The sequence below is a fragment of the Vombatus ursinus genome, unplaced genomic scaffold (assembly GCF_900497805.2).
Source record: "Vombatus ursinus unplaced genomic scaffold, bare-nosed wombat genome assembly UNPS02014775.1, whole genome shotgun sequence".
In the NCBI taxonomy this organism is placed as follows: domain Eukaryota; kingdom Metazoa; phylum Chordata; class Mammalia; order Diprotodontia; family Vombatidae; genus Vombatus; species Vombatus ursinus.
Window position 1 is genome coordinate 17,756,712 of NW_020954553.1, and position 27,711 is coordinate 17,784,422.

At 41.9% G+C, this 27,711-nt stretch overlaps 2 protein-coding genes across 4 annotated transcripts in view; both read left to right on the forward strand.

Moving 5' to 3' along the window:
- The first annotated feature begins 211 nt into the window (after window positions 1-211).
- MRPL17 (mitochondrial ribosomal protein L17) lies at window positions 212-10,598 on the forward strand. Of its 2 annotated transcripts, XM_027864796.1 has the most exons (3): window positions 222-523; window positions 710-778; window positions 9,082-10,598. In XM_027864796.1, the coding sequence occupies exons 1-3, from the start codon at window positions 350-352 to the stop codon at window positions 9,337-9,339; spliced, it is 501 nt and encodes a 166-aa protein (XP_027720597.1). In that variant the 5' UTR covers window positions 222-349; the 3' UTR covers window positions 9,340-10,598. The 2 variants fall into 2 exon arrangements, with proteins under 2 accessions (XP_027720598.1, XP_027720597.1); XM_027864797.1 differs by lacking the exon at window positions 710-778 and having other exon boundaries at window positions 212-523.
- Window positions 10,599-22,545: 11,947 nt separating this feature from the next.
- DCHS1 (dachsous cadherin-related 1) overlaps window positions 22,546-27,711 on the forward strand; it is an 84,402-nt gene continuing 79,236 nt past the window's right edge. For both annotated transcript variants that reach the window (XM_027864494.1, XM_027864495.1), the window contains exon 1: window positions 22,546-22,640. The gene's annotated coding sequence lies outside the window, so the exon portion shown is untranslated. The remainder of the gene's footprint in view (window positions 22,641-27,711) is intronic.

Below are 27,711 nucleotides of genomic sequence, written 5' to 3' on the forward strand. Positions count from 1 at the left end.
GAGGCGTTCTCTAATCTCCCCTTTAGGACGCCAGGTGGCGCCATGCTTTCAGTCCATTACAGCTGAAGGTCGGATCTAAAGAGCACCCACTCCTCGTCCCCGCCCCCTGACGCACGCAGCACGTACGTTCCGCACCGCTAACCTATTCAGTAAATAGGTGCGGTCCGACCCTCCACCCACCACTGCCACCAAAGCGGACGCATAAACGCATGCGCAGACACGTACACCACATCGCCGCGACCATTACGCATGTGCAGTTACAGTCAATTTGGATTCGGGCCAGAGCCTGTGTGCGCATTCCAATTCCTGGCGCAGTTCCGGTTCCGGGTGGCGAAGGGAGTAACTGGCCATGCGGCTCTCTGTTGTCGCTGCCATTTCTCACGGGCGAGTGTATCGCCGCCTGGGCCTGGGCCCCGAATCCCGCATCCATCTACTGCGCAACCTATTGACGGGACTAGTGCGCCATGAGCGTATCGAGGCTCCCTGGGCGCGCGTCGACGAGATGCGCGGCTATGCTGAGCGGGTGAGGGCAAAGGGCAGATTGGCCTAAGGGGAGGGGGTGGGATTTCCGGGAGCGGATAGTCCTAGGGGCGGGACCGGGGCGGAAGCGGGGGGAGTGGGAGGGGGACAGGAGGGTACACGTGGCGGGAGGAGGAGCCAGAGAGGTGCTTTCTGTCCCTTGCCGCTGACTCCGCCCATTTCCTCCCAGCTCATTGACTACGGGAAGCTGGGCGACACCAATGAGAAGGCTATGCGGATGGCTGACTTCTGGCTAACGGTGAGTGCGCATGTACGCATGCGCGCGAGGCCAAAGATGAAATGTGACTTTGGGTAGCCCTGTTCCGTTTACGTTGACTTCGATGTCACCCAGAGTCTCTTATTCTTTTCCCATGCACTGCTAAGCCAGGTCTTGCCCCCCTCCGTACTTGTGTGGTTGATAATTTAACCATAACTGAAGAACTTTACAATTATCTGTATTTACTTTTTTTTAAGATTCTTTTTTTAGATTGTTTACATCGTTGGCATCTTTTAGAGACTTTTTTTGGATCCTCGTTCTGTCTCCCAGCATATTAGCCATTCTTTCCAACTTTGTATCATCCACAAATTTTCAAACATGCTTTTTGTTTTCCTTATTCAAGGTAATAAAAATATTGAATAGGAGAGATGTGATGACAGAACCCTCCAGCATGTTACTGTGATCCCTCACTGTGACATGAAATCCATTATTCAAGATTTTTTATCTGTACCGTTTAGTCAGTTATGAAAATCCTACCTGAATACTGTTCATTGTGGATGTTTATAGAATAAACATAAGGACATTAAGATTGACTACTGTCAGCATTTAGGGACAATACCTTTAAAAACAGTATTTATTGTATCTAGCAACTGCCTAGAGTATATTTGCTTGATAGAGAATATTTCTGGCAACCAGGTGTCCTAATTTGACCCACAAATTTTGGGGTTTAAATAAACTTGCAAGCAGCTTTTCTAGAATTCTAAGCAATTATTTCAGACTACAAAGCTTACATTAAGGTTACAAATCAACAAATGTTCTCAAGCAGAAAGGGAAAATAGGTGAAAGATACATTTTGTGATATAAGTTCATGATTGTCAACAACATAGTTTCAAGGACTGCAGGATGAATCAAGTATATTTCAAAGATTCAAAAAATAGTAAAGTATGAAAAAAGCTCAATTATGTATCTTGTCATATAATAAAAATTGTTAGTGTCTTTTGATACTATCTATTTGCTGCCAGTCTGGGCAAGTAGGCAGTTAATCTTGATCAGTAACCAGTGGCCCAAACTAGAGTACTTATCAGTTCAGCTAAGTAATAAAACTTTTCTTAAACTTCGATTTACTCTAAGTTTGAGATACTAAAATTTTGCTTCTACACTGCAGTTTTGTGCCTCTAGCCCAACAAAAAGTCTAATGCTTTTCTGAAAGTTAGGTGCACAGTGTCAACAGGATTTCTTTGTTCTATCAGTCTAGTACTATGTCAAGAAAGGAAATGCAGTATTAATATGCAATTAGAATCAAGACAGTGATGGAAAGAAATAGAGGAAATATGGTTAAATGACTCTGTTTTTATAGTAGATTCATACATTCACTATAAGGGGGACAAAAGGCTTTCCACTTAAGAGATTGTTTACTAGCAAATGCCGCCTACTCACTGTGAACTCCAATTAGTAAAGATGTTACCATGATTCAAGAATTCTTTCTCTTTATATTTATTAAGAGCATTACCAAAAAATGGATTATAAAAACATGCCGTATTACTGGGTTTGATTTCATGGGACAGTGGAAAAAGTACTGAATTTGGAACCGGAAGACCTGTGATTAAAACCCACCCGTACTGTTTTTTACCAATATAAACTTGGGCAAATCAGTACCTCTGGGCTTTAGTTTTGTTTGTTTGTTTGTTTGTTTGTAAAATAAGGGGCCTGTACTAGATGACCTCCAAGGTCCCTTCCACCTCTAAATTTATGATCCTTGATTCAAGGCTCCTGTAGGTCCAATGATACTAAAACAGACTTGAATATCATTTTTTTATAGAAATAAACCTACAATAAGAGTCAAATTTTTGCAATACTAAGCATAGGAATAGAAGAGTATAGAAAGAAGTTGAAAACATCTTTCAAAAAACTTCTAATTGATTATGTTATGAAAAACATTCTAATATTGGTCAATATGAAAGGATACAAGTGTAAAGAAATAGTCAACCGCTGTCAGAGTAAGGATGTACATGTGAACCTTGAATTCCAGTGGGTATTCCAATTGAATACTCTCAGGGTTAAATTTTATTTTAATCCACTTTTGTGGGTGTGCAAGGCAGAAATACCCACCAGAGAGAGGTAAATATGGGTCTGGAGCTCAGTGTCAGGATAGATTGGGCAGGGGAGGGGAGGGGAGGCTTTTTCAAAAGGTACTCATTGGGAATAGATGAGATCACCAAGACAAGACTACCAAGGACAATGTTTTAGGAAGTACCCACACCTAATAGGCAAAATAGAATGAGGGAGCAACCAGGGAGACAAAAAAAGAAACATCAGAGATAAAAGAATTAGAAAGAACTGGTGTCTCAGAAGGCTGGGGAAGATCGTTATTTAAGAGGAAGTTTTGATAAAAAGTATGAACAGCTACAGTGAAGTAAAAGAGGACTCCTTTAGATTGATTAAAAGTCTTGGGGGGGAGGGGAGAGGGGGAAGGGGAATGGAATAAGCAGTTATAAAGTGCCTGCCGTGTGCCACTATGCTAAGCACTTTTTACAAATAATATTTCATGTGATCTTCACAACAACACAGGGAGGTGGGTGCTATTATTCCCATTTTATAGTTGATGAAACTGAGGTGAACATTAAGTGATTTGCTTAAGGTCACATAGCTAATAAATGCCTTATGACCGATTTGAATCCAGATCTTCTTGATCTCTTTCCATCACTATTCACTGCTGCCTCTAGGTTATTGTTGACCTTTGAGAGAACAGTTTCCATGTGGTTTTAAAGAACAAAAGGAGATGGCTGAGAGTTAGAGGAGCTGTAGAGGACTGTAGGGTAGGCCACCCTTTGTAACAGGTTAGCAGAGAAAAGAAGAAGAAAGATAGAAAAATACTTTGATAAAATGTCAGGCTAAAGAGAAGAGATTCTTAAAATAGAAGAAACTTTGAGGCTATTTATGGGTTGAGGAGAAGGAACAAGTGAAAAAATGGACTCCAGTTTTTCCATGCTCCTGAAAAAGATGTGAAGGGCATAGTTAGAAGGCTTAGCTTTCTCAAGGGAGGAAACAGTTTTGTCTTCTGTGACCAGAGTGAAGAGAGACAGAGTGGCAGAAGAAACAAACTTTGAGATGTGGAATCAATCAACAAGTATCTATTAAGCACTTCCTCTGTTCCAGTCACTGTGCTAGGTGCTGAGGATAAAGAGGTAAAAATGACATTGTCCTTGTATTCAAGGAGGTTGCATGCTATCAAGAAATAAGTCTAAACATATATACAAAATAAACACAAGGTCATTGAAGAGGAAGGCATGAGCAGCTGGGAATATAAGAGAAGGCTTCATGTTGAAGGTGACATTTGAGCTAAACTTTGAAGGAAACAAGGAATCTGAAGAGACAGAGATTCAGAGGTAGCTTCCTTCAGCAATTAGGCACAGCCTCTGAAAAAGAATAGAAGTGTGAAATAGAGCATCCTGTGTGTGGAACAGTAAGAAAGCCCATTTGGCTGAGCCATACATTCTAGGAAGGGGTGTAATATGGCTATAAAGCTGGAAGGTAGTTGGAACAAAAGAGTGAAGGGCTTTAAATGCCAAATCAAGGATTCATATTCCACCCTAGAGATAATGAGGAACTAATGGAGTTTATTGAATAAGGGAAAAACATGTTCATACACTTTGGGAAGATTACTTTCACCGATGAATGGAGGATAGATTTGAGATGGGTAAGACTTGAGGCAGGGTAACCAATTAGGAGGTTATTGCAGTAGTCCCAGTGAGAGGTGATGATGGCCATGTGAGTAAGGGGAAGGGAACATATGTGAGAGATGTTGTGGAGGTAGAATCACAGAACTTGGTAACAGATTGGATTTGTGATGTAAGTGAAAGTGAGAGGTAACTAGAAAGTGCCTGCCGAAGAGACAGAGTCACTCAGAAAAGGAGTGGGTTCAGGGGAGAAAGATGCCATGTGATCTTCACAACAACACAGGGAGGTGGGTGCGATTATTCCCGTTTTATAGTTGATGAAATTGAGGTGAACATTAAGTGATTTGCTTAAGGTCACATAGTTATGTGTTATGTTTTGATGACATAAGTTATGTTTTGTTATGTTTTGAATATTGAGTTTAAGATGCCTACAACACATCTATTTCAAAATGCCCAATAAGCAGTTGATAGTGTGAGACTGGTGGAGCTGAAAAGGACTTTATAGACACCTTCACTTAGCGCAACCTCCTCATTTTACAAGTGGGGAGACTGAGGCCCAGAGAGATGAAATTTTTATCCTGTGGTCATACAGACAGTAAATAGTAGATGCAAAGAACAGTCATCTAAGAGATAGGTAAGAATGCAAAGTTGGTAGCTTAAAACAAAGAACAGGTGGGGTGGGAGGCCTATAGAGATTCTCAGAGTCAGGAGGCAGTGCAGAGGCTTATATCTGCATAAAAATCCTTTCTATATCATCCAGGAAAAGTCATATAGCCTACACTTGATCTCTAGGAAGCCTAAAGTTGTTTCTCTGAAACTTTCCCTCCTTGTTCCTAGTTCTTCTCTTTGGGGCCAACCAGAACAAGTCTAATGGTACTTCAACTTGACAAACTTGAGGAGCATTATCACGTTCCCCCTGACCGACTCTTTTCTAGAATCTAAACATCCTCTGTCCCTTCAGTTGATTGATATATGTTTTGATCCAGCTGTGTTGATTGAGTAATTTCTTATACATCCTCATCAGTCTCTTTAAACAGCTCCCTTTTTCCTCCTCATCAGAATATGTTCTAGAATCCTCTCATCATCCTTGTTGCTGTCCTGTCTGTGCCTCAGGCTTCTCAATATTTCTTTTAAAATGTAGCATCCAGAACCACACATAATTCTCTAGATTCAGTTTGACCAGGGCAGAGTACAATAGTGCTTCATTTAGCATACTTTGTCTCTCATAATGTAATGATAGCATCAGTGTTTTTGACTTCTGATGGCACATTTAACTCTTATTGATCTTTCAGTCCACTAAAACTCCTATTATTTTTCACACAAAATGTTAATCTAGCCATGCTTTTATATCATCGTATACTTGTAAAGATGATTTTTTAACTGAAAAGTAGGATTTTACATTTATTTCTGTGAAATTTCATCTTAATAAATCTGGCCCATCATTGTAATCTATTGAGATATTTTTGGACCCTTACTCAGTTATCCAGCATTTTTAGCTTTTCTAGCCTTGTGTCATCTGCAAATTTGATGAGTATGGCATTATCTGAGTCACTTTTAAAAAGTACAAAGTCAAAAGCAGATCCTTAGGATGCTCTGGTAGAGACCTCCCTCCAAATTCATAGCAAATCATTAATCACTACTCCTGGTCTACAATAAGAAAGTGTCAGATGCTTTGCTGAGTTATAGGTATGTTATGTCTAAAAAGTTCCCCTAATCTACCAATCTGTTAGCTTTGTTGTTCCCCTCCCCCCACCAAAAAAAAGATTTGTCAGCCAAGATCTCTTAAAGAACCCTTTCAGTGATCACCATTTCACTTTAAAAATCATCCCTTTAATATATCCTATAATTTTGCCAGGAATTAAAGCCATCTCACTATAGTTTTCAGACAGCCTTTCCATTTTGAAAATTAGGACACATTTTCTCTTCTCTAATTCTATGACACATCTCCAATTCATTTTTTGAAAGATCAGTGAAAGCAGTTTAGAAATTACAGTTGCAGTTTTTGGGTATAAGTATATTCCAGTCACAAGTTCTATTCTATCCAGTGTCAATGATACTTATGAGGTAATAATGTTCCTCTTTGTCTTAGGAACTCTAGTGTGCCTCCTTTATTACTCATACTTTGTGCATTTGTATACAGACATATGAGGACATGTTTCAGTCTCTTAGATATTTTTCCTGTGAATTACTGGTTCTCTACTGTTTATCAGCCTTTGCTGCATCTCTCTGTTGTCTGAGAGATTATTTGCTCCCTCCCTTTGCTTTTCCACTTGAAAGCCCTTTTAATCAGATTTGCAAACCCCCTGCCATACGTATTTTTACCAGCCTTCAGGATATATATTTCATCCTTGACCATCATTACTTCCTCCAAACCATGGTCTAGAAAGCCAAATCCCATTCTCAGATACCATCTTCTTAACCAGCTGATCACATCTCATATCTGCCTTTCTCTTCTGTAGCCCCCACCTTCAGTCAGCAACAGTGATTAAAAACACCACCCATGCCTCTACAATCTTCAGTTTCTTTCCCAGAACTTCATAATCCCTAGCAATGATTTATCAGTTCCTTCTGGTAGTATCATTTGTCCCTACATGATTTACCCAGAGTAGGTAATGATTATCAATCTTGACACAAGGTCATTTTTAAAGATTTAAAGAGAAAAATTCTTATAAAAGCCCAAAACACAAATATATATCAGCAAAAAGGGTGTTAAAAAAGAATGTAGTAAATTCTCCTCGAGAAAACAAAGCTCTCTTAAATAGTAGAGGACAATGGAAAGTGAGCCAGTGCTTGATGAAATATAGAAACTATAGACTTTCCCAAGAGAGCATGGAACAATAACTCTATGGTTAAAAAAATAAATTCCATAAAAGAATAAATTAGGAATGAACATGGGTTGGAATGTAGACCTCAGTTTTCATTAGATTCCCTCAGGATAGAATTTAAAACTCAAATAATTTTAGAAAAAATTGAATCCACAGTGGAGAATCTCTAAAGAAGTGAGAGACTAACAAGCTCAAAGTACAAAAGTTACTGAAGTGGAGGAAAATCTGGTAGAAGAGAAGCAAGAGGCAATAGGTTAAAAGAACATGAATTCTGTGTAAGCCAAAGCCACTGACCTTGAAGAAAGGATATGCAGGCAAAAACAACTTAAAAATCACAGGTCTCCCTGTCAAAATCAAAATTAAAAAATCAGAATACCATAACATAGGAAATAGTATAAGAAGACACATCTCTGAAGACTCTGTCCAATTCATCTATGTACCCAGAACAAACAAGACCTCTCCATCATCTGTATTGGATTGGCAGATTACCAGCTGGGAGTCACCACTGTTGGTTCCTTCTTTCTCTGCTTGGTGGGTGGTACCTATGGATCTACAGCATCATTCCTTGAAACTGAAGAACCTGAGCTACCCTGAGAAAGTCTTGCTACCTCATCTACAGGCAGAGTCTTATACCTGTTACTTAATTCCAGGAATTTAGTAGTCCTCTTCCTTCAGTGTCACATTATTCTGCCATTCTGATGTGTGATAGGGTTCTCCTTTGCTTCTTCAGCTTCTTTTTCTTCTTCTACTTATTCCAAGAATGTGATCTTCTGCCTCATAGCCTGAAGAGTAGAAAGGCCTTCCTCCAGTCCTTTTACCTCCTCTAGGGGAAAATTAATCTACACTTTGTTTATATGTAGCTGTTACTTGGGAGTGTCAGAAACACAAATATAGCTGCCCCTGCCGTCTCAGCAAAGTTTCCCTCGTACTCCATATTTACTGGAAGCAAAATCCTCAGTCCCCTGCTATTCTTGCTTGTAGCTCTTGTGGCTAAATCTTAGGCCAGTCTGCTATGGGAAACTGTTCCAGTTCCTGTTTGCTTCTCTAGTGGCTCCATATTGAGGCTTTCTCATGCTTCCCACCTTTTCTCAAGATATGATGCTTGTGAAGTTCTGATAGAGTAGACATAATTCCTACTCCTTAGAGTTGTAAGAATCAAAAGAGATGATGTATGTAAGAGCTCTTTGCAAACCTTAAAGACCTATGTAAATGTCATAATTATATCTTTGGTAGACTTGATATTTCTCCTTGTTATTCCCCTGGCTATTTGAAAGAGATGATTACAATCACTGAGAGGGACTGTGATATAGTGGAAAGAATACTGATCTTAGAATGGGAAGTCAAATCAGAGGCCTGGCTCAGACATTGTGTAACTGTGTGACCCAAGACGAATTTCTCAGCCTCTCTGAGCCCAATTTTCTAGTCTATAATGTAAGATGAGTAAGACATACTACATACTTCTCAGTATAATGTAAAGCAAGCAGTTTAGAAGTCTGTTACATTAAATTCAGCAAACATCGAAGGCACTTGGCTATATAAACATAAATCTTAGCTCTGCTACTTATTAGCCATGTGGACTTCGGCAAGTCATTTTGCCTCTGCGTCTGTTTCCTTATCTGTAAAAGAGCCCCTTAGAGTTGATGTCTACTGTTCCCTCTAAATCCTCCAATATTCCTCTGTGTGTGTGTGTGTCTGTCTGTCTGAGACAGCCAGACACTGAGAGTTTACCTATACCCTTTTATTGGGTAAAGGTGCTCTTGTCACTCGGGCACAGGGACTCCTCATGATATGTTTCTGTGATTCAAACTATCTTCTGCCTCTTTCCCTCACTTCCATCCCACAGGAAAAGGACCTGATCCCAAAGCTGTTCCAGACACTGGCCCCTCGCTTCAGCAATCAAACTGGGGACTATACAAGGATGTTTCAGATTCCAAACCGTGAAAACCTGGACCGGGCCAAGATGGCAGTGATTGAATACAAAGGGAACCCCCTCCCTCCGTTGGTGCTGCCACGTCGGGACAACAATCGCACACTCCTCAATCAGCTACTTGTGGGCCTTCGCCAGGACCTGGAACAGAGGCCCCCAGCTTCTACTGCATAAAGCCCCAAAGGGTGTAGTTCAGAGCAGCACAGCCCAGAAGACTGAGTTTTTGTTGGGGTTTTCCAGCCTGGTAGTTTGTGAGGGCAAACAACCTGTATCACCTTCCTCTCTCTGGCTTCCCTGGAACTTCAGGGTCACTGTCTTCCCTTGTTACTAGGGAACCTCAGGCTAAGCCACACTGTGGGCACAGGAACAGAGCAAGAGATAAATGTGCATATGTGGGGCAGGCTATTGTCCCTGGAGTCATTCTGTTTTGCCTTCCTGAGGAAGGAAGGATAAACTGAGAGGCTTCAGTTTGTACAATAGATAGTTCCTATACATTTGTTGTGTATAGCTTGAATGCTGTTTTTGTCCATTTCTCTTTCTGACCTCTAAGGTGAGACTATTCTCTCTGGAAGGCCTGGCTCTGAACAGGGACTCCCTTGAGTCTCCTGCCTAATCCGGAAGCTTCAGAGGACATTACAGCCATCCTTCTGTGTCCAGGCAGGGACACAAGGAACTTCTACCCCAACTGTCTGTGGTACCCTTGAGTAGGCTAAGCTTATTCTCTGTTCCCTGCGTCTCCTCTTCTCCCCCCACTTACACCCATCAGCCGTAGGGATTATTGTTAGACTCCAAGACTTCGAAGACTTTGCAGGATTGGGATGAAGAAGATGCATACAAAGCTGGGGAGGACCATCCGAGTGCTCCCCCCCATCATACATATGGGCTAACCTGTATGAATGGGTGTGATGAGGGGGAATCCCAAAACCGGTTTCAGTAAGGTCAGCCTAGGGTGGGAATCAGGATGTAGATCCTGCTGGGAATTTCCTGGAAATATTTCCCATGTACTGACTTTCAGTCTACTTTCTGGGGAGGGAGGAAATCCGGCTGTGCAAGCAATGAGGCTCATTCATATGGGCAGCCTTAGAGCTTTAGGTGCCACAGAACTAAAGGAAATCCGAAGTCAACACCCTTTTCTCCACCCCTAAATACACATCCCACAAAGCCCCACAACTGTCACAAGATTAGCACACATGTAAGATTTAAATGTAGATAATTACCTTCTGGAAACTAAGTGGAAATAGGGATAGAGTCCTCTGACTCTGGTTACTCTCTGGAGGGATAGGAAGAAGGGTGATAAACTGACAGCTAAAACAAGGTTCTCAGTCCTGGTCACTTTGGGATAATGAGAAATGCTAGTCTTAGGTACTTTTAAGAATGATGTTTTAAGGGAATCCTGACCTTGGCTCATTCTGCAGTAAAATGATGAGGAAATACTAGCCCTGGCTGATTCCTTGGATGGCGATTCAAAATAGGGTAACCCTAAGGGAGAATTTGTGGAGAAGTCTTCGCCCAGGTCTCAGGAACAAAGATAGGGGTGCTGGTCAGTCCTGAATCTGGTCATTTCCTTACAGAGTAATGGAAAAATCCTAGTAGTAGGTTTTGTCTGTAGGATAATGTTGGGGACAATCACTACCCAGAATCCTATGGGGAGTCCTAAACCTGGCCATTTCTGGATATAGTTAAAAATTCTGGTGCTGGTTACCTGCTGTGAAAATAATGGGGAAACTTGATCTCAGTGTAAACTGGCCCTGGTCATTTTTGGACATGATGATGAGGAATCTAGGCCTTGGTTATTCTGGAAAAGTTAAAATCCTCATCCTTAATCAGTTTTGATTGATGGATCAATCTTATTCACTATAGTACAATAATAGGAAATTCAGACCATGGTTATCTCAGGATTAATGGGGGAAAGACTCTTATCTTAGTCACACAGAGGGACAGTGATGGGAAATTCTGGTCCTGGTTGCACCTTAAAACAGTGAAAGGAAATCTTAACTGGGGTAATCCTGTGGGTCTGAGAGGGAATTCTAGCCCTACTCATATATAGGACCATGATGGAGAAATAATTGCCCTGTTTACTCCGGGGGACGGTGATGGGAGAATCCTAACCCTGGTCACTATTCAGTAGTGAGAGAGTCCCAGCACTTATCATTTCTTACAAGTGGTAGGGAAGACTTAACCCAGGACATTGTGGTACAGTGGTGGGGTTTCCAGTCAAGTCAACAAGCACTTGATGTCTTCTATGTGCCAGACACTGTGATAAGCACTAAGATTACAAACAAAGGCAAAAGGACAGCCCCTGATCTCAAGGAGCTTGGTCTAATGGAGACAACATGAAAACAATTATACAAACAAATGTATGCAAGATAAATTGGAGAAGGTACTCAAGGGGAATTTGGAAAAATCTCTTAGAAACTAGGATTTTTACCTGGGACTTAAAGGAAGCCAGAAGGCAGAGATGATAGGGGAGAGCATTCTATGCATGTGAGATAGCCAGCGAAAGATTCTCAGAAGTGGATCACAGTGAGTGAAGTGAATAAAGTATAAGGAGACACGAAAGCAGGGAGGGAGGTTATAAAGGGCTTTGAACGCTAGAGGATTTATCCTGGAGGTGATAGCCACTGGAATTTATTTAAGGCAACTGGGGTTAAGTGACATGCCTCGGGTCACACGGCTAGTAAATGTCAAGTGTTTGGTCTGAGGCCGAATTTGAACTCCTGACTTCAGGGCCGGTGCTCTCTATCCACTGTGCCACCTAGGTGCCCCGCCACTGGAATTTATTGAATAGGGGAGATAATATGGTCAGATTTGTGCCTTAGGAAGATCAGTTGGACACCCAAATGGAGGATGGACTGGAGAGGAGAGAGACAAGGCAGGTAGAACAACCAGAAGGCTTTTGTAGTAGGCCAGGTATGATGTGATGAAGACCTGCACCAGGGTCATGACTGTAAGAGGAGAGATGAGGGTATATAAGAAGAATGTTGCAAAGGTACAATTGGCCAGATTTGGCAACAAATGGGGGGTGGGGGGTGAAAGAGTAAAGAGTTGAGGATAATGCTTAGATTTTGAGCCTGGGTGACTGAGGTTGGTGGTGCTCTGGACAACAATAGGACAGTTAAGAAGAGAGAAGACTTATCTAGGGGACATCCAGTTGAGATATCCCAAAAGGCAGTTGGAGATTTGAGTCTAGAGGTTTAGAGAGATCAGAGCTGGATAAGTAGGTCTGAGAATCATCAGCATAGAGATGTTACTAGAAACTGTGACAGTGGATCACTAAGTGAAATTGTAGAGGGAAAAGAAAAAGGCCCAGAACAAACCTTTGGGGTACATCTATAGTTAGTGGGCATTACCTGAACCAAGATTTAGTAAAGGACTGAGGACATCCAGACAAGTAGGTGGAGAACCAGGAGAGAGAAGTGTTACAGAAACCTAGGGAAAAATGGAGAAAGATGATGGACAAGGTCAAAGACTCAAGAAATAGGGAATAATGAGGATTAAGAAAAGGCCATGAAATTTGGCAATTAAAAGATCATCGGTAACTTCAGAAAGGGTAGTTTCAGTTGAATGATGGTATTGGAAGCCAGAAGACAGAGTTTAGAGAAAGGAGGAAATGAAGGCACTTAGCGCCATCTCAAAAAGTATTTACTAAAGGGAGGAGAGATAATGGGATGACAAGGGAACTAGACATACCAACTGAGAGTGTTCAGTACAACAAACATTAAATTAATCACCTTTGTTGTGGAATAAAGACCACTCTGGTTGGCAGGTCCGATTGTTCAGTTTTTATTAGAAGGATCAGCAGTTGGGAGACAGATTCTACAAAACTTTTCAGTAGGCTTCAGTACTCTGCATATTTTCATGTTTCAGTTACATAACATGTTGGAGTAAGAGTGTATGGGAGGTCCAGACTTTCCTGAGTACCAAAATTGGGATATCTTGCTGTTGCTGAGGCAAAGGGAAAGAACAGCCTTTTGCTGAAGCTAGGACAGGCGCTTAAGGGTGGTTAGCTGTACTAGGAACTGTGAATGCAAAGAAAATAGTGAAGAAAAATTCCCTGCCCTCAGAGAGTGTACTTTGCATGCATTGCTATGTATTATATTGGTCTGTGGATACACTGTACGATAATAGTGTAATCCCGGACTTGGTCCCTTTGAGATGGTGCTAGGTGACTCCTGACTGGTCACTCTAGGAAAGTGAAAGAGAATATTGGCCCAGGATTGAAGGAAGTGGGGTGGGAGAGGAATCTTGATTCTAATGCAACTGTGGGACTTCAATGGACAATCCTATATCCTAGTTACTCTTTAGGACAGTAATGGAGAGCATTCTTCAGAAGAGAAGTGGCCTAGGCTACTGTGTGATTTAATGATGGGTAATACTGGTCCTGATCAATCTGTGTGACACTGATCTGGAAATCCTGGCTGGGATCACCACAGATAGCAATAATGAGGAAATTCAAGCTATGGTCAATCAACCTGCATTTAATAAGTACCTAGTATGTGATGCTAGATTCCTAGGAATGCATATACAGAAATTAAATAGTCCCTGTCCCTAAGTAGCTCATATTCTATTGGTCATTCCCTGGGACAGTGAAGAGGTAATTTGGACATTTGTCACTCCCTGAGACAATGAGAGAATCCAGATCATGGTCATTCTTTTGATGATAATGGTGGAGTACTGGTTCTGGGTCCCTTTGGGGCATCCTTCAGGAGGTAGAAAAAAAAATCTATTCATGTAGTTTAAGATGTTGGTTTCTTTGTCTTCAATGTCATACTGTTGGCTCATTCTAAGCTTAAAGTCCAATAAAGTGCCCAAATCTTTTTTCCCCCTGAAACTGTTTTCTAGCAACACATATACCCCAGTTCTCTGTATTTATATAGTTGATTTTTTTAAACCCAAGTTTAGAATGCTACATTTATCTTTACTAATTTTAATCTTACTAGATTCAACTCTTTGTTTTAATCAATCATTATCTCTTTAGATTTTTACTGTCATTAGATTACATTAAGTCTCCCATGACATTTGCAAACTTGTTAAGTATATATATTAAAATAGAGTCTTTCAGCTGAACAAATATTAAGCCCCTACTATTTAGTGAGGCAATATCCATGTCTGAATAAAATGTTAAGGAAACAGATCCTTGGGGTACTTCATTAGAAAGCCTCATCCAAGTTGCTAACAAGCTATTAATGATTACTCTTTAGATTCAATCATTCAACTAGATCCCAATATACTTTACTGTATTATCTGCCAGGATTCATCTTTCCATCTTGTTCAGAAAGATGGCATTAGAGATTTCACACTACTGAATTACACATTTACTCTGTAATAGGAGCAATACCTGTATTAGTACAGTCCCTGCCATGTAGTCTGGGCTAGCTTTTCCTGAGACCTTAGCCTTCGGCCTTGAGGCCACATGTGGCCCATTAGGCTCTCAAGTTCAGCCCTTTGACTGAATCCAAACTTCACCGAACAAATCCCCTTAATAAAAGGGATAATCGGGGCAGCTAGGTGGCGCAGTGGATAGAGCAGTGGCCCTGAAGTCAGGAGGACCTGAGTTCAAATCCAGCCTCAGACACACGATACTTACAAGCTGTGTGACTAGGCAAGTCACTTAACCCCAATTGCCTCACCAAAAAAAAAAAAGGATAATCTAAACCCTTCTTGCTTTTTTTCTCTTTAAGGACTTTATCCATTCTTTTAAGAACAAAACATTTTCCCTGATAACCTAGAAAATTATTTCACCTTTTCTGGGAGGAAAATCAACCTGCCCTTTGTATACACATAGTTGTCATTAGCAGACAAAATGATGGTGAATCCTAACCCTGGTGACAAAGAGGAAGTTGTTCCCTGCCTTAGTTACTCATAGATTTAATACAAACCCTGGCCAGGTCCTCCAATCTACATTTCTAACTATATGATTAAGAAACTATTCTCAGTAACATGAGGTAATTGGGGGGGGGGATAAAAACATTGAGTTTACAGTTTACAATTTACAATTAATTGAATTTGGATTCCATCTTAGATAAACTTAATTTAGATTAGACTTAGGTTCAAAAATCCCAGCTCTGTAATTTACTTTTTGTGTGACTTTTGACAAGTCAATTTCCTTCTCTGCGTCTCAGTTTCCTAATTTGTAATATGAAGAGGTTAGACTAGGAAGTTTCTAAATTCCCTTCCATCTCTACCTTCAGTCTTATTATGTCGAAGCCAACATAAACTACAAAGGTCCATCATTGTAACTACCCTTTCATCTTATGCAAATTTCAACCTTAGACTACCACTTCATCGATTTCTCATGAGATATCCCTCATGAGAAAACAACTGTTCAAATATCCTCAGATCAATGATGTAGCATGCTACTCATCTCCTGACAGAGATGATGGCCTCAGAATGCAGCTTGAGACATAAATAGCATGGCCAATGCAGGAATTTGTTTTGCTTAATTATACATATTTGTTACAAGGGCCTTTATTTTTCTTTCTTTTTCAATTGAGAGAGAGAGGAGTGGGAGGAGAGAAGACAGAATTTAGTTAATTGAAAAAAATAAAATTTAATATAGAAAACAAATTTATGAGCTACCTTACGCATCATCCTCATTGATCATTGGTCATTCCTCATTGGTGGAGGTCATACTTTGGGACTTTAGCTTCTTGACATGTAATTAGTCCTCCCCTTGAATGATTCCGGGTGAGTCTGTGCTCAAAGCATTTCCAGTTTAGTAGGACTTGCTCATGTTGAATTGACCTAGCCTTTTGGAATCCAGTGTGAGTTCTCTATTATGGCAAGGTATCAGAGGAGACCTTTAGTGGTAAAATGTGGCATTAAGCTGTATTAATAGAAGTATGGTATGGCAATAGTTCTGTTCTTTTCCCTACTCAGACCACATATGAGGTTTTTTTACTTAAATTTTTTCAATTACAATCCAACATGTCCCTTATTCCATTAAAAACAAAACCCTCAAATAGACATAATTTAGCAACTCAAATTTTCATATTGGCCGTGTCCGAAAACTATATATATAAAAGTCCATCACTTCTGTCAGGAGGTGGGTAGCTTGCTATATAATTGGAGAGACATTTTTTAAACTATTGTTTCCTGGGGCAGCTAGGTGGTGCAGTGGATACAACATGGGCCCTGGAGTCAGGAGCACCTGAGTTCAAATCCAGCCTCGGGTACATAACACTTACCAGCTGTGTGACAACCTGGGCAAGTCACTTAACCCCATTGCCTAGCCAAAAATAAATAAAGTTGTGGTAAAACTATTGTTTCCTGTTTTTAAAGACTGAAGATTTGGAAGAGACCTCATCGGTGATCTAGTCCAACCTACAACTAAACAGGAATTCCCTCTCTACCATTCTAGTAAGTGGTCTTCCAGACTCCACTAGAAAACCTCCATTTAAATAACCATCTTCTGAGCCAGCCTATTTCACTTGTGGAGAGTTCTCATTATTAAGTAAGTTACAGATAGACACACACACTTTCATTAAGCCTAAATCTACCATTCTGTAGCTTCTACCCTTCACTTCCAATTCTCCTTTCTGGGACAAAGCAAAACAAATTTAGTATCTCTTCCATACAACAACCTTTCAAATACTTAAGACAGAAATGACTCCCTTTCTCCCAAGTCTTCTCCAGTTCCTTTAACTAATCCTTATCCATTAAGATTTCCAATCCCTTCAATATCCTAGTCCTCCTCTGGACATATTCCAACTTGCCAATGCTCTTTCTAATACCATGTTCAAATTGAATGTACATTTATTAAGTGTCTATTGCATACAAAGCATAGGCTCCAGGTGTGAAACAAAGTTTAGATAAGTCACAGACTTTGTCCTGTCACAGTCTTTATCCTCATGAAACTTACAGTCTAGTGGTAAGTAGGGTTTGGCACATACAAAAATAATTAGAATACAAAATAACATAAGTTTGTAAGGGAAATATGAAGTTTTACATGAGGTCCAAAGCAAGGAGTCATTACCAACTGAGGGCAATCAGGAAAGGTTTCTTGCAGAAGGTGGTGTCTGAGTTGGCTTGAAAAGCATGAGTAATAATGTAAACAAGTAGGGGAAACGGTCTGATGGAGATCATTACCAGCACAGAGAGAGCAAATGTGTGCAAAGGTACCAAGACAGAAAAACATGGAGCATATCTGGGGGACAGAGAATAGTCCAGTTTTGATGGAATATAGACTATATGAAGGGAGTCATGAGATAAGAGTGCAGTAATAGGGTGATGTCACATGGAAAAGAGTTTTGGGTGACAGCTAGAAGAATTTGAACTTTCTCATCTAAAGGTTTTAAGACCAGAGCACTGCTATAGCCAGAGGTATTCCCAAATTAGTCCATCAGTGGCATTCAGGATAGACTGGAGGTGGGGAGTCTCTAGAAAGACCTGGCAAAGTCTATTTCAGTAGTCTGAGAGGGTGATGAGAACTTGTACTAGAGTGGTATCAGTGGAAATAGAGCAGAGTGGGTAAATGGGATGAGAAAACAAGAGGCTTTGGTAAGTGAGAATTGAGGAAAACAAAAGAGTCAAATATAACATTACATTTTCAAACATAGCAGACTGGGTGAATGGTTGTGCCACAAAGTAGTGAAGTCAGAAGGGGGAACAAATTTAGGTTTAGGGAGAGGAGGAAATATTACCTTGATCTGGAACCTGGTGAGATTAAGTTGGTGGTAATACATATGTGGCTTTAGAAGCTTACGTTAGCCTGGAACACAAATGAGAAGTCAGTCATAGATGTATATTTAGTAATCTTTGGTTGTCTTACATTTTCCCCCAGTTCTTTTTCCCTCCCCACCCCAACCCCAGTAGAATATAAGCTCATGGAGCAAAGAAACCACTTCATTTTTGTCTTTCTTCTATCATCTGGCATAGTGCTGTGGACATACTCAAATGGATGTATATAGAGGGACCACAACCCAACAATGCCTGCATATCCTTTGCAACTCTTGTCTTTCTCCAGAATTCCCTTGGAGGTCCACTTAACATCCTGGGGGCCTTCCTCACTTTCTCCTGACATCAAGATGATAGTAGACCTAGACCCAGAGGACCTGTGTTCATATCCCATACCTGTCATTAGCTACCTGTGTGACCTTTGGCAAGTCACTTAATCTTTTTGGGTCTGTTTACTCATCTGTAAAATAAGGGGGCTTGACTAGATGTGCTCCGAGAAGCCTTGAAGCTCTAGATTGATAATCCTATGCCATATGACCAGGTCATCTTTTTCAATCATATGTTTCTCTGATAAAATCTTTACTTTTTTCATATATATTCCATGTTGCAAACTGCTCTCACATACTCTTCTCCCTCTGAGTGATACTCATTTTTAATTCTTCAAAAACTATATTATTCCACTGTTGACTACCACTGCCATTACATGCTGTCTGTAAGCTTCTTGAAGGCAAGGACTGTCTTGCTTTTGTATGGGATCCCTACAGCTTAGTACATAGTAACCCTTAGTAAATGCCTTTTTTCATTCATTCATTTAATCAATATACAACAATGTCTGGGATATAGGAGGTAATTAATAAGTTTGTTGAATTGATTTCAATTCAATCATTTGCATAGAATTACAGAATCTAAATATTGTTGAAGAGGACCTTTAAGGTCATCTAGTCCAACCCTTACCAGGTAAATAATCCCTTCTACAACATTCCCAATAATTGTGGAACAATCTATTATCTCCCTCAGCAACAATCTAATGTGGCATTTGGTATAGTTTTAATTATTAGGAAGTTTTTGCAAATTCCTTTCACCCATTGCCCTCTGTGATAAAGTGAGACAAATCTAATTTGTCCTCCAAAATTTGTCCTTCAAATGCTTGAAGACAGCTATCATGTTGTCCTTGTAGATCTTCTCCAGGTTATAGATCCCCAGTTTCTTCAACAAATCCTCATATGGCATGATCTTGGGGCCTTTCATTAGCCCAGCTAACTCACTCTGAACCAACTCCAGCTTGTTAATGTCCTTCCAAAAATGTGGCACCCAGAACTGAACAGAACACTAGACGTGTAATCTGAACAATGGCAGAGGACAGCAAGACTATCATTTCCCTAGTCTTGGACATTGTACCTCTAATAATAAAGCTTTCATTTACATTTGCTTTTTTAGCAGTTGTATAACAAGATTGTAGTCCACAGAGCTCCCAGATTTTGTTCACAGGAATGTTGTCTGACCATCCTCCCCAATCCTATGTTTGTGAGGTTGATTTTTAGAACTCAAGTATGGAACTTTATATTTATTCCTTTTAAATTTCATCTGATTCAATTCAGCACATTGTGTTAGCTCATCAATGTCTTTTTAGATCTCTCTATGCATTAGTTGTCTAGTCAGGATTTATGTCTTGGTCAAATCTAACAAATATACCATGATCTTTGCCTTTGTCTAAGCCTTTGATAAAAACGTTAATTAACGTAGTGCTAAGTATAGATCCCTGAGGCACTTAACTAAGGACCTTGCTCTATCTTATTCTGCCCTCTGGACCTGGAGTTAGGAATATCAGAGTTCAAATTCAACCTTAGATACTTACAAGCTATGTGACCCTGGGCAAGTCACTTAACTTCTGTCTGCCTCAGTTTCCTCAACTGTAAAATGGGGATCATAATAGCTCCTACCTAACAGTTTGTTGTAAGAATCAAATGAGATAATATTTGTAAAGTACTTAGCATAGTGCCTGACCCTTGGTATGTGCTTAATAAATTCTTATTCCACCCCATCCCTTTTGGCCAAGCAGAACAGGTCTAATCTCTCTTCTCCATGACAACCCTTCAAATATTTTAAGATAACTATTACATTTTCCTTTTTCTTCTCCAGAAATATCCTCAGTTTTTTCTAGCAGTCCTCATATGATACACTTTCTAGTCTCCTCAACATATTGGTCATCTTTTGTTCATATGCCAGTTTGCCAATGTCCTTCCTAAACTTTATTCAAGTTAACATCAATCCATTCCACCAGTTCAAAAGCCATCTAACTATGCTATCATCTATCCCATATGTCTACAGCTTATCCACAAGCATAGTCAAATGCATTATTACTTAAATCTAAGCATACTATGATCTAAAAGTGATGGGAAAAATAGATGAGGAGGGGCAGGTAGATGGCGAAGTGGATAGAGCACTGGCCCTGGATTCAGGAAGATCTGAATTCAAATCCGACCTCAAACACTTGACGCTCAGTAGCTGTGTGACCCTGGGCAAGTCACTTAACCCCATTGCCTAACCCCCCAAAAAATAGATGAGGAAGGGATCCAAAAGAGAAGGGATGGAAGAAAGAAAGGGGATGAAAGGGGGAAGTGGTGGGATAAGATAGAGATTTCATTGAAAGAAAATGGATTAGGGAGAGAAGGGGATATGGGGAAAAGAAGAGGTAAAGGGGAAAAGAAGAGGTAAAGGGTAAAAGAAGGAAGGGGATTAAGAAAGAGAAGAATATAATGGAGGTAGAGATAAAAAATAATAAATCGGGAGGAGTATAGGAGGAGAAAAGAAAGGAATGTAGGAAATTTGGGGAACATGGAGATGGGGAGAAAGAAGAGGATGTGGCCAGAGAAAAGGAGCAGAGAAGGAGCAGAAAAAGGATCAGAGAAAGAGTGATGGAGAAAAAATGATGGGAAGAGAAAAGGATCCAAGAAGGAGCAGTAGAGAGAAAGCAATGAAGAAGACTAAAGAGGAGAAGAAGGAGACAAAGGATAGATGAAGGGAAGGAAATGAAGAAAGAAGAGATGTAAGAGGAAGAAGGGGAAGAGATCAAGAAGAGAAAGTGGGAGAGAAAGGGGTGTGAGCAGGAAAAAAGGGAGAAGGGAATCAGAGCAAATTGGAGGTGGAGAGTGATCATTATGGTGAGGAACATGGAAATTATGCCATATGAGGACCAACTGATTGAACTTTGGATGTTTAACCTAAGGTGGGGGGAAAGGTTATGGAGTGACAGAACAGCTGTCTTCAAGTATTTCATGGGCTATTGCAGGGAAGAGTAATAAAACTTGGTCTGCTTGTCCCCCATAGCAGAATAAGGTAGAGGTTGCAAAGAGGAAGATTTTGGCTTAATGTCAGGAAAAACTTCCTAAAAATTAGGGCTGTCCCAAAGTGGGATGTGTTCCCCTTAACTAGAGGTTTCCCAACAGTATGACTTAGTGAAAAGAAGGTTAGGCTTTCCATTAAATGGCTTGGATTAAAATCATTGCTTTACCACTTTACTTGTGTTACCTGGGGAAGGTCATTTAAACTCTTTGGGCCTCATTTTATTCAATCTGTAAAATGTGAGGTTGGTCAAGATGATTCAAGATCCCTTCCAACTTCAATTCTATATTCCCATGAACCAAAGGCAGGAAAGCCAGTTGCTGGCTTTTTCATGTATAAGTTAATTTCTTTTTCATGTATAAGTTAAAGTAGACTTCAAGGTCTCTCTTAATTCTTTGATTCTGGAATAAGGATCAAGGAAAGTAGGGAAAAAGAAGATGAGATAGAGAGGACGGAGTGATGGAAAGGGAAGGAGTAGGAGAAAGAAGGTGATAGGGAAAGAATACAAGAAGGTTATTTGGGGAGAAGGGGGGGATAAAAGATAAATGAAGAAAAGGGGGTAGGAAAGAAAAATGGGGGAGGGAAATGAAAATGTAACTGGAAGAAAAGAGGATGTTGGGGAGGAAAGGATATGATGGAGATAGGAAGGGATGGATCAAAGAGAGAGACCAAAGGGATGGGGGAAAATGGAATGGGAGGGGGGAGATGGGAAATGGGAGAGAAAATAAGAGGTTGAGGAGACAGGGAGAATACAAGAGATAGAGATTAGGGAAAAAGAAGGGGTTAAGAAAAATGCCAAGAGGGAGAAAGAGAAGGATCATAGGATTATGGATTTCAAGCTGGAATGGACTTTAGCGATGATCCAGTTCAAACCCCTCCTGGAAACGTAGGACGGGAAGGAGATGCGAGAGAATGGGATGGAGAAGGTCGATCTGGACCAAGTCCGAAAGGTTTGGGCTCACCCAGAGCCTGAGTCTGGAAAAGGAGGTCCGGACCAGAGCGGGAGGGCTAGGGAGAAGGCAGTGGGGCCGGGACGTAGGAAAGGAGGGGGCGGGGGCGGGGGATGGAGAGAGGGAGGGAGCGCGGAGAGGGGGGCGGGGGCTCGGGTTACAGGCGGGAGGGGGGGGGGGGCTCGGGGGGCTGGGGGGGGGCCCGGGGGGCGGGGGGAATCTCGACTCCTCGGTGGCAGCGGCGGCGGCGGCGGCGGCGGCGGCGGCGGCGGCAGCGGGAGGCGGCGTCCGGACAGACGGGCGGAGGGACTGACGGCCGAACTGCGGCACTGGAGTGGGGACCTGACGGGCAGCCAAGGCGGGGCAGCGGAGGCAGAGTCCAAGAAAGAAGAGGCGAAAGCGTGGAGGATGAGCAGCTCCGGGCACCGTTCGGGCGCGGCCCCGGGGGGCGGATAGCGGATCCCAGAGCGGGCCGCCTAGGCGGCCGGGAGACGAGGCGGCGGTGAGGTCAGTGCCCGCCCGGCCCCTCCGGCCCCCTCCCCCTCGCCCGAGGCCCCCAGTCCCTTCCACTCTCCGCTTGAGTCCTCCCCCCTCCCGGCCCTGAGCTGCAGAGCTGGGGCTTTGTTCTGAGTCGGGAGACAATGGGGGGGGATGGGGATGTGGGGAGGGACTGGGATGGAGGGGGGGAAGCGAGAGGAGGGTCGGGGGCCTGCGTGTGCGTGTGAGTGTGTGATTGCGGGGAGCCTGGATGGGCCGGGTATGTTGGAGTGTGTATGATTGTGGGAGGATGTGTGCGTCTCCGAGTGTGCCTGCGTGTCCGTGGGTCAGCGTATGTATGTGAGCGTGTGGCTTTGAGAGAGTGGGGTAAGTGTCTTTCCGTGTGTGTGTGCATGTGCACCTATATATATGTATCAGGACGTCTTGCATGTGGAGTGTGGGACAGAAACAGAGACAAAGAGACCAAAATGGAGAGAAACAGAAAGAGAAGAGAAACAGACAAGAGACACAGAAAAAGACAGTCGTGAAGAGGTCGATGGAAAGTGGAAAGAGTGTTAGCCTGGAAATCGAGTTTAGCTTTTTAGTCCCAACTGTATCACTAACTTATTGTGTGACCTTGGGCAAGTCACTTCCCACATCAGGACTTTTTCTTTCCTGCTCCAAAATGAGAGGATTGGATCAGATTATCTCCCAGGTCTCCTCTGGCTAAGACACTCTGTGCCTAAGGGTTCAGTTGGGTCAACATAGATCCTGTTCAGAGTGTGAGCTACCCAGGTGCAGAAATTAGAATTGGAGAAGTGTTGTGCTGTCTCACTGAACTGAGATAGTTGTGATTTGAAAGGGGGCTAGTTACCTTAGTCTCTGGTGTGGAGGAGGGGAGAGTCTGAATGGCACAATGAATGCAGTGTGGAGTAGGCTGGACTAGAAACCACAGGGTCAAGGGCCAGGGATAATATTGTGCCTTGTGGTCACCCGCAAACTCCCAGACATTGTCACAACTGCCCACATGCCCTGGACACTGTCATAGCCATTCAAGTATCTTAGAGGAAGCACTGTCTCAGCTACCTACACATTTAATTGATAAGTATTTATTAAATGTCTACTGTGTGTCAGGCACTATGCCAGGTAATTGGGATAGGAAGACAAAAAAAGAAACATTCATAGCCCCTCCTTCAAAGCAGACTCCACATAACACTGTGACAGCTGATTGAACACCCCATAGGAGATAGTATCACAGCTGCCCACCAATACCACAGGAGACCCTCTCAGTGGAGATCAGAGAAGACCCCATCACAGTTGCCCACACATGATACACCCACTTTAACAGCTGCCTAAACACCTCAGATACCAACACAGCCACCCCCATACCTCTAGTCACAGCTGCCCTCACACCCCAAAGGAGAAGCCACCACTCCCTGAGGCCAGTCATTCCTAGCATGTGCATCCACCCACACTCACACCTGCATATCACTGGCACCCATTCCCAGAGGCTGTACCTCAGCCTGTTTTTGGAGCATAGTTCCTTGACCTCCCCATGTCACTTTGTGGGGACAGTTTGTCCTTTCTGCCACACAGATTTACTTTTCTGATGCTGAGACCACAACCTCTCTCAGTTCCTTGTTCCACATTTCCAGGGCTTCCCCACAGTGGGGAAGACCTCATTCACGTCCACTACTAGTCTCTCCTAGGACATTAAAAAGTGGCTACTTCTGCTCCATTGTTGTAAAACTAAGGGAAAAGGTAGTTTTTTTTTTTTTGTACCTTCTTTCTCTTTTCTCTGTCCTACATTTAGTCTCCTTTATCTGTTTCTTCCTTTTCTCTCCCCTCTGATCCCATCCTCTCTCCCCTTTGTCTTTCACTCGCCTTTCTTTCTTTAGTCTGCCTTCTTTCTGTCTTGCTGTTCTCCCCCCCTCCACATTTCTCTTTCTGTTGTCCTTTTTCCAATCTGTACTTTTTCCTCTTCATCTCTCTCTTTCTCTTCTTCCTTCAGCTTATTTTTCCTTTTTTTCCCCTCTCTTCACTATATATCCCCTTCTGAATTTGATCATCTCCTTCCATCCCTTCTTTTTACTCGTCATTTTTCATTCTCTCCTCTATTTCCATGGAATGACAGAATCTCAGATTTAGAAGGAACTCCGCAGAAATACCTGAATGAGAATCCCTTTTACAGTAACCCTGAGAAGTTATCATCATCTAGCTGGTGTTTGAATATTGAGAGACAGTGTGGGTGGGGGAAAGAGCACCCCAATGTAGAGTCACCAGACCTGAGTTTGAATCTTGACCTTAGCAAAGTCATGTAACTTCTCTGGACGTGGTTTCCTCATCTGTAAAATGAAGGAGTTGGGCCCGATGACCTAGAAGGGCCTTTCATCTCTAGATCTATGATCTTATGAGCTCTGGTGAAGAGAACCTGCCACTTCCCAAGGCAGCTCATTCCACTTTGACAGCTCTGGTTGTCAGGAAATTTTGCCTTACATCAACTCTAAAGCTGCCTCTCTCCAATTTCCACCCATTACTCCTAGTTGTGCTCTCTGAAGCCAAGCAAAACAATCAGCTCAACATTTCAACAAATATACCCTAAACAACTATTATGTGGCCAGGCACTGGACTGGGTGATAGAAACTACTAATGACAAAAAGCAGAAAGTCACTATCCCTAGGGATCTTACATCCTATGGAGGTGACAGAGAAGGAGTTCATACTACTGTACACAAGTGAATAGGAAAAATGTATTGAGTCATTTAAAGAGAGAGAGTGCTAATAGCTATTCATGGAGGATGAGGTGGGAATCCAGAAAGGTCTCTTGTTGAGCCTAATGAAGTAAAGAACAACTTTTAGCCTGGTTAACATAGGAGGATATTCCAAGCATTGGAAGCCAATGGAAGAAAACAAAATAGGAAGAAAGAAATAAGCTGATGAAAGATCCATTTACAAAGAGATAATGGCAAAAGATGCAAAGGAAAAGAAAATAAGAAAAAATATTATTGCATGACTTGTGATGGGGAGCTTTCAAACAGAAGACAAGGAGAGTGATATCGATATAAAAAGCAGCCTAGTAGAGAGTAAAGAACATGACTTAGATTCAGAAGACAGAGGGCTGAACTCTGCTATATAGAGGTTCTGCTGAGTATGGTGAAATATTCCCTCTCTCTGAGCCTCAGTTTTATCATTTATGATGGAGATAATCTGCCCTTCCTACCACAGAAAAACTATGTATGAAAGTGCTTTGTGTATGGTAAAGTCTATGCAAATATAAGGAATTATCATTATTTACAACAATAGAGACACATGAACGGTGGCTTCTGTTGAGACTGTTAACGGGGCAGTTTGTATGGTCTAAAAACAATGGGGAAATCAGAGGATTAGGAAGGAAAAACTGCCTCTCATAGACCACCAAAAAGTGGGAAGTAGTTCTGGAAATAGACAGAAAGTTTCCGTGGCTAAAAAATTCATCTTGCAGTAGCCAGCCTGGTGATGAGCTTTTCCAGACTTTGGAGGCTGGTCCTCAGTTAATAGCTGGACATTAGGCCCAAGCTTCAGACTGTTTCAGCTTAGCAGAGCCTGCCACAGAAAACCTTTGGAATAACCCAGTAGCTCTCCTGTTCCCAGGTCTTCAGTTTAGGTGCTGGAGCATCCTGAATTCCTTGAGTGGTCCCTCTGGTCCCCTGCTGGCTCAGGGAGGTAGCCTTTCTCTGGACACACTCAAGTTTGTTAGTGCCTTTCCAAAAATCCAATTCTCTCTTGCCATTCAGTTCAACAAGCATTTATTAAGAGCTTCTCTGTCAATCTCTATCCTTCCCTTCTACCCTGATTCTTTTCCTCTCAAAGGAGTCAGAAGACCAGGGTTCAAGTCCCTGATTAATTAGCACATGACATTGAGGGAACCACTTAACTTCCCTGAGCCTTAGTTTCCTCATGTGTAAAATGAGATAGTTACACTGGATGGTCTCTGAGGTCCCTTCCGGATCTAATTCCTGTGATCCTGTAGTTTTCCCTTCCAGCTCTCACATTTTGGGAATCTCCCCTTTGTCTCCTCTTTCCTCTAGTTCCCCCTACTTTCTCCTGTCCCCGTTATACTATCTTGTCTCCCTTATCTTTCCTCTCTATACCTCCTCTTCTCTCCTCCCGACTTGTATTCCCCCCCTCCACAGTCCCTTTAGTATCCCCTCTGTCTTCCCAGTGTCTCTACCTCCATCTCAGTAAAATTAAATGCCAGTGAGCCAATGCTGCCTCTCTTCCCACTTCTCTTCTGAAATTCATTGTACCTCTCCCCCACTCTCTGTCTCCCTTTATCTGTCTCTTCACTATCTCTTTTTTACACATCTCCTGTTGCTTCTCTTTCTTTTATTCTCTTCACACTTTCAGTTTTAACTTTCCTGTTTCCCAGCTTGCCTTTTCTTTTTCAGTCTTACACAGGTCTCTCCTCTATTCCTGCCACTTCCTCTTTGTTGTTTGTTTTTTTCATCTCAGTCTCAAAGAAAAAACTTAAGAAGTAATCTAGTCTCACACTTATCTAAACAGGAATCCCCTCTGTAATATTGCTATCAAGTGGTTATCTAGTCTGTGTTTGAATATATCCAGCAGTAGGGAACCCATCATATCTCAAGGCAGCTACTCTACTTTGGAAATCTGTGATCCTTAAGAAGACTTTCTTTTAAGAAACCAAGTCTAAAGCTTCCTCCCTGCAGTTATCAGCCATTGCTCTGAGTTCCACCCATAGGGGCAAAGCAGAACAAGTACAGTACCTCTTCTAAGTGGCAGCCTTTCAGATACTTAAAGATGCCCTCCTAAGTTTTCTCCTCTGCAAGCTAAACATCTTCGGTTTCTTCAACAAATATTCAAATGGCCTGAACAGTAAGTTCCTCATTATCCTGGTTACCCTCCTTTAGACACTCCAGCTTTTCCAAGCCCTCCTTAGAACAAGGTGCCTAGAACTAAACACAGTATTCCAGATGTGGTCTGATCAAAACAGAATACAGAACTCCCATCTCCCTTGTCTTCTATTTTATACTTAATACAACCTAAGATTGTGTTAACTATCTTATGGACCCATTGGAATATTTACGTATAAGTAAATTATG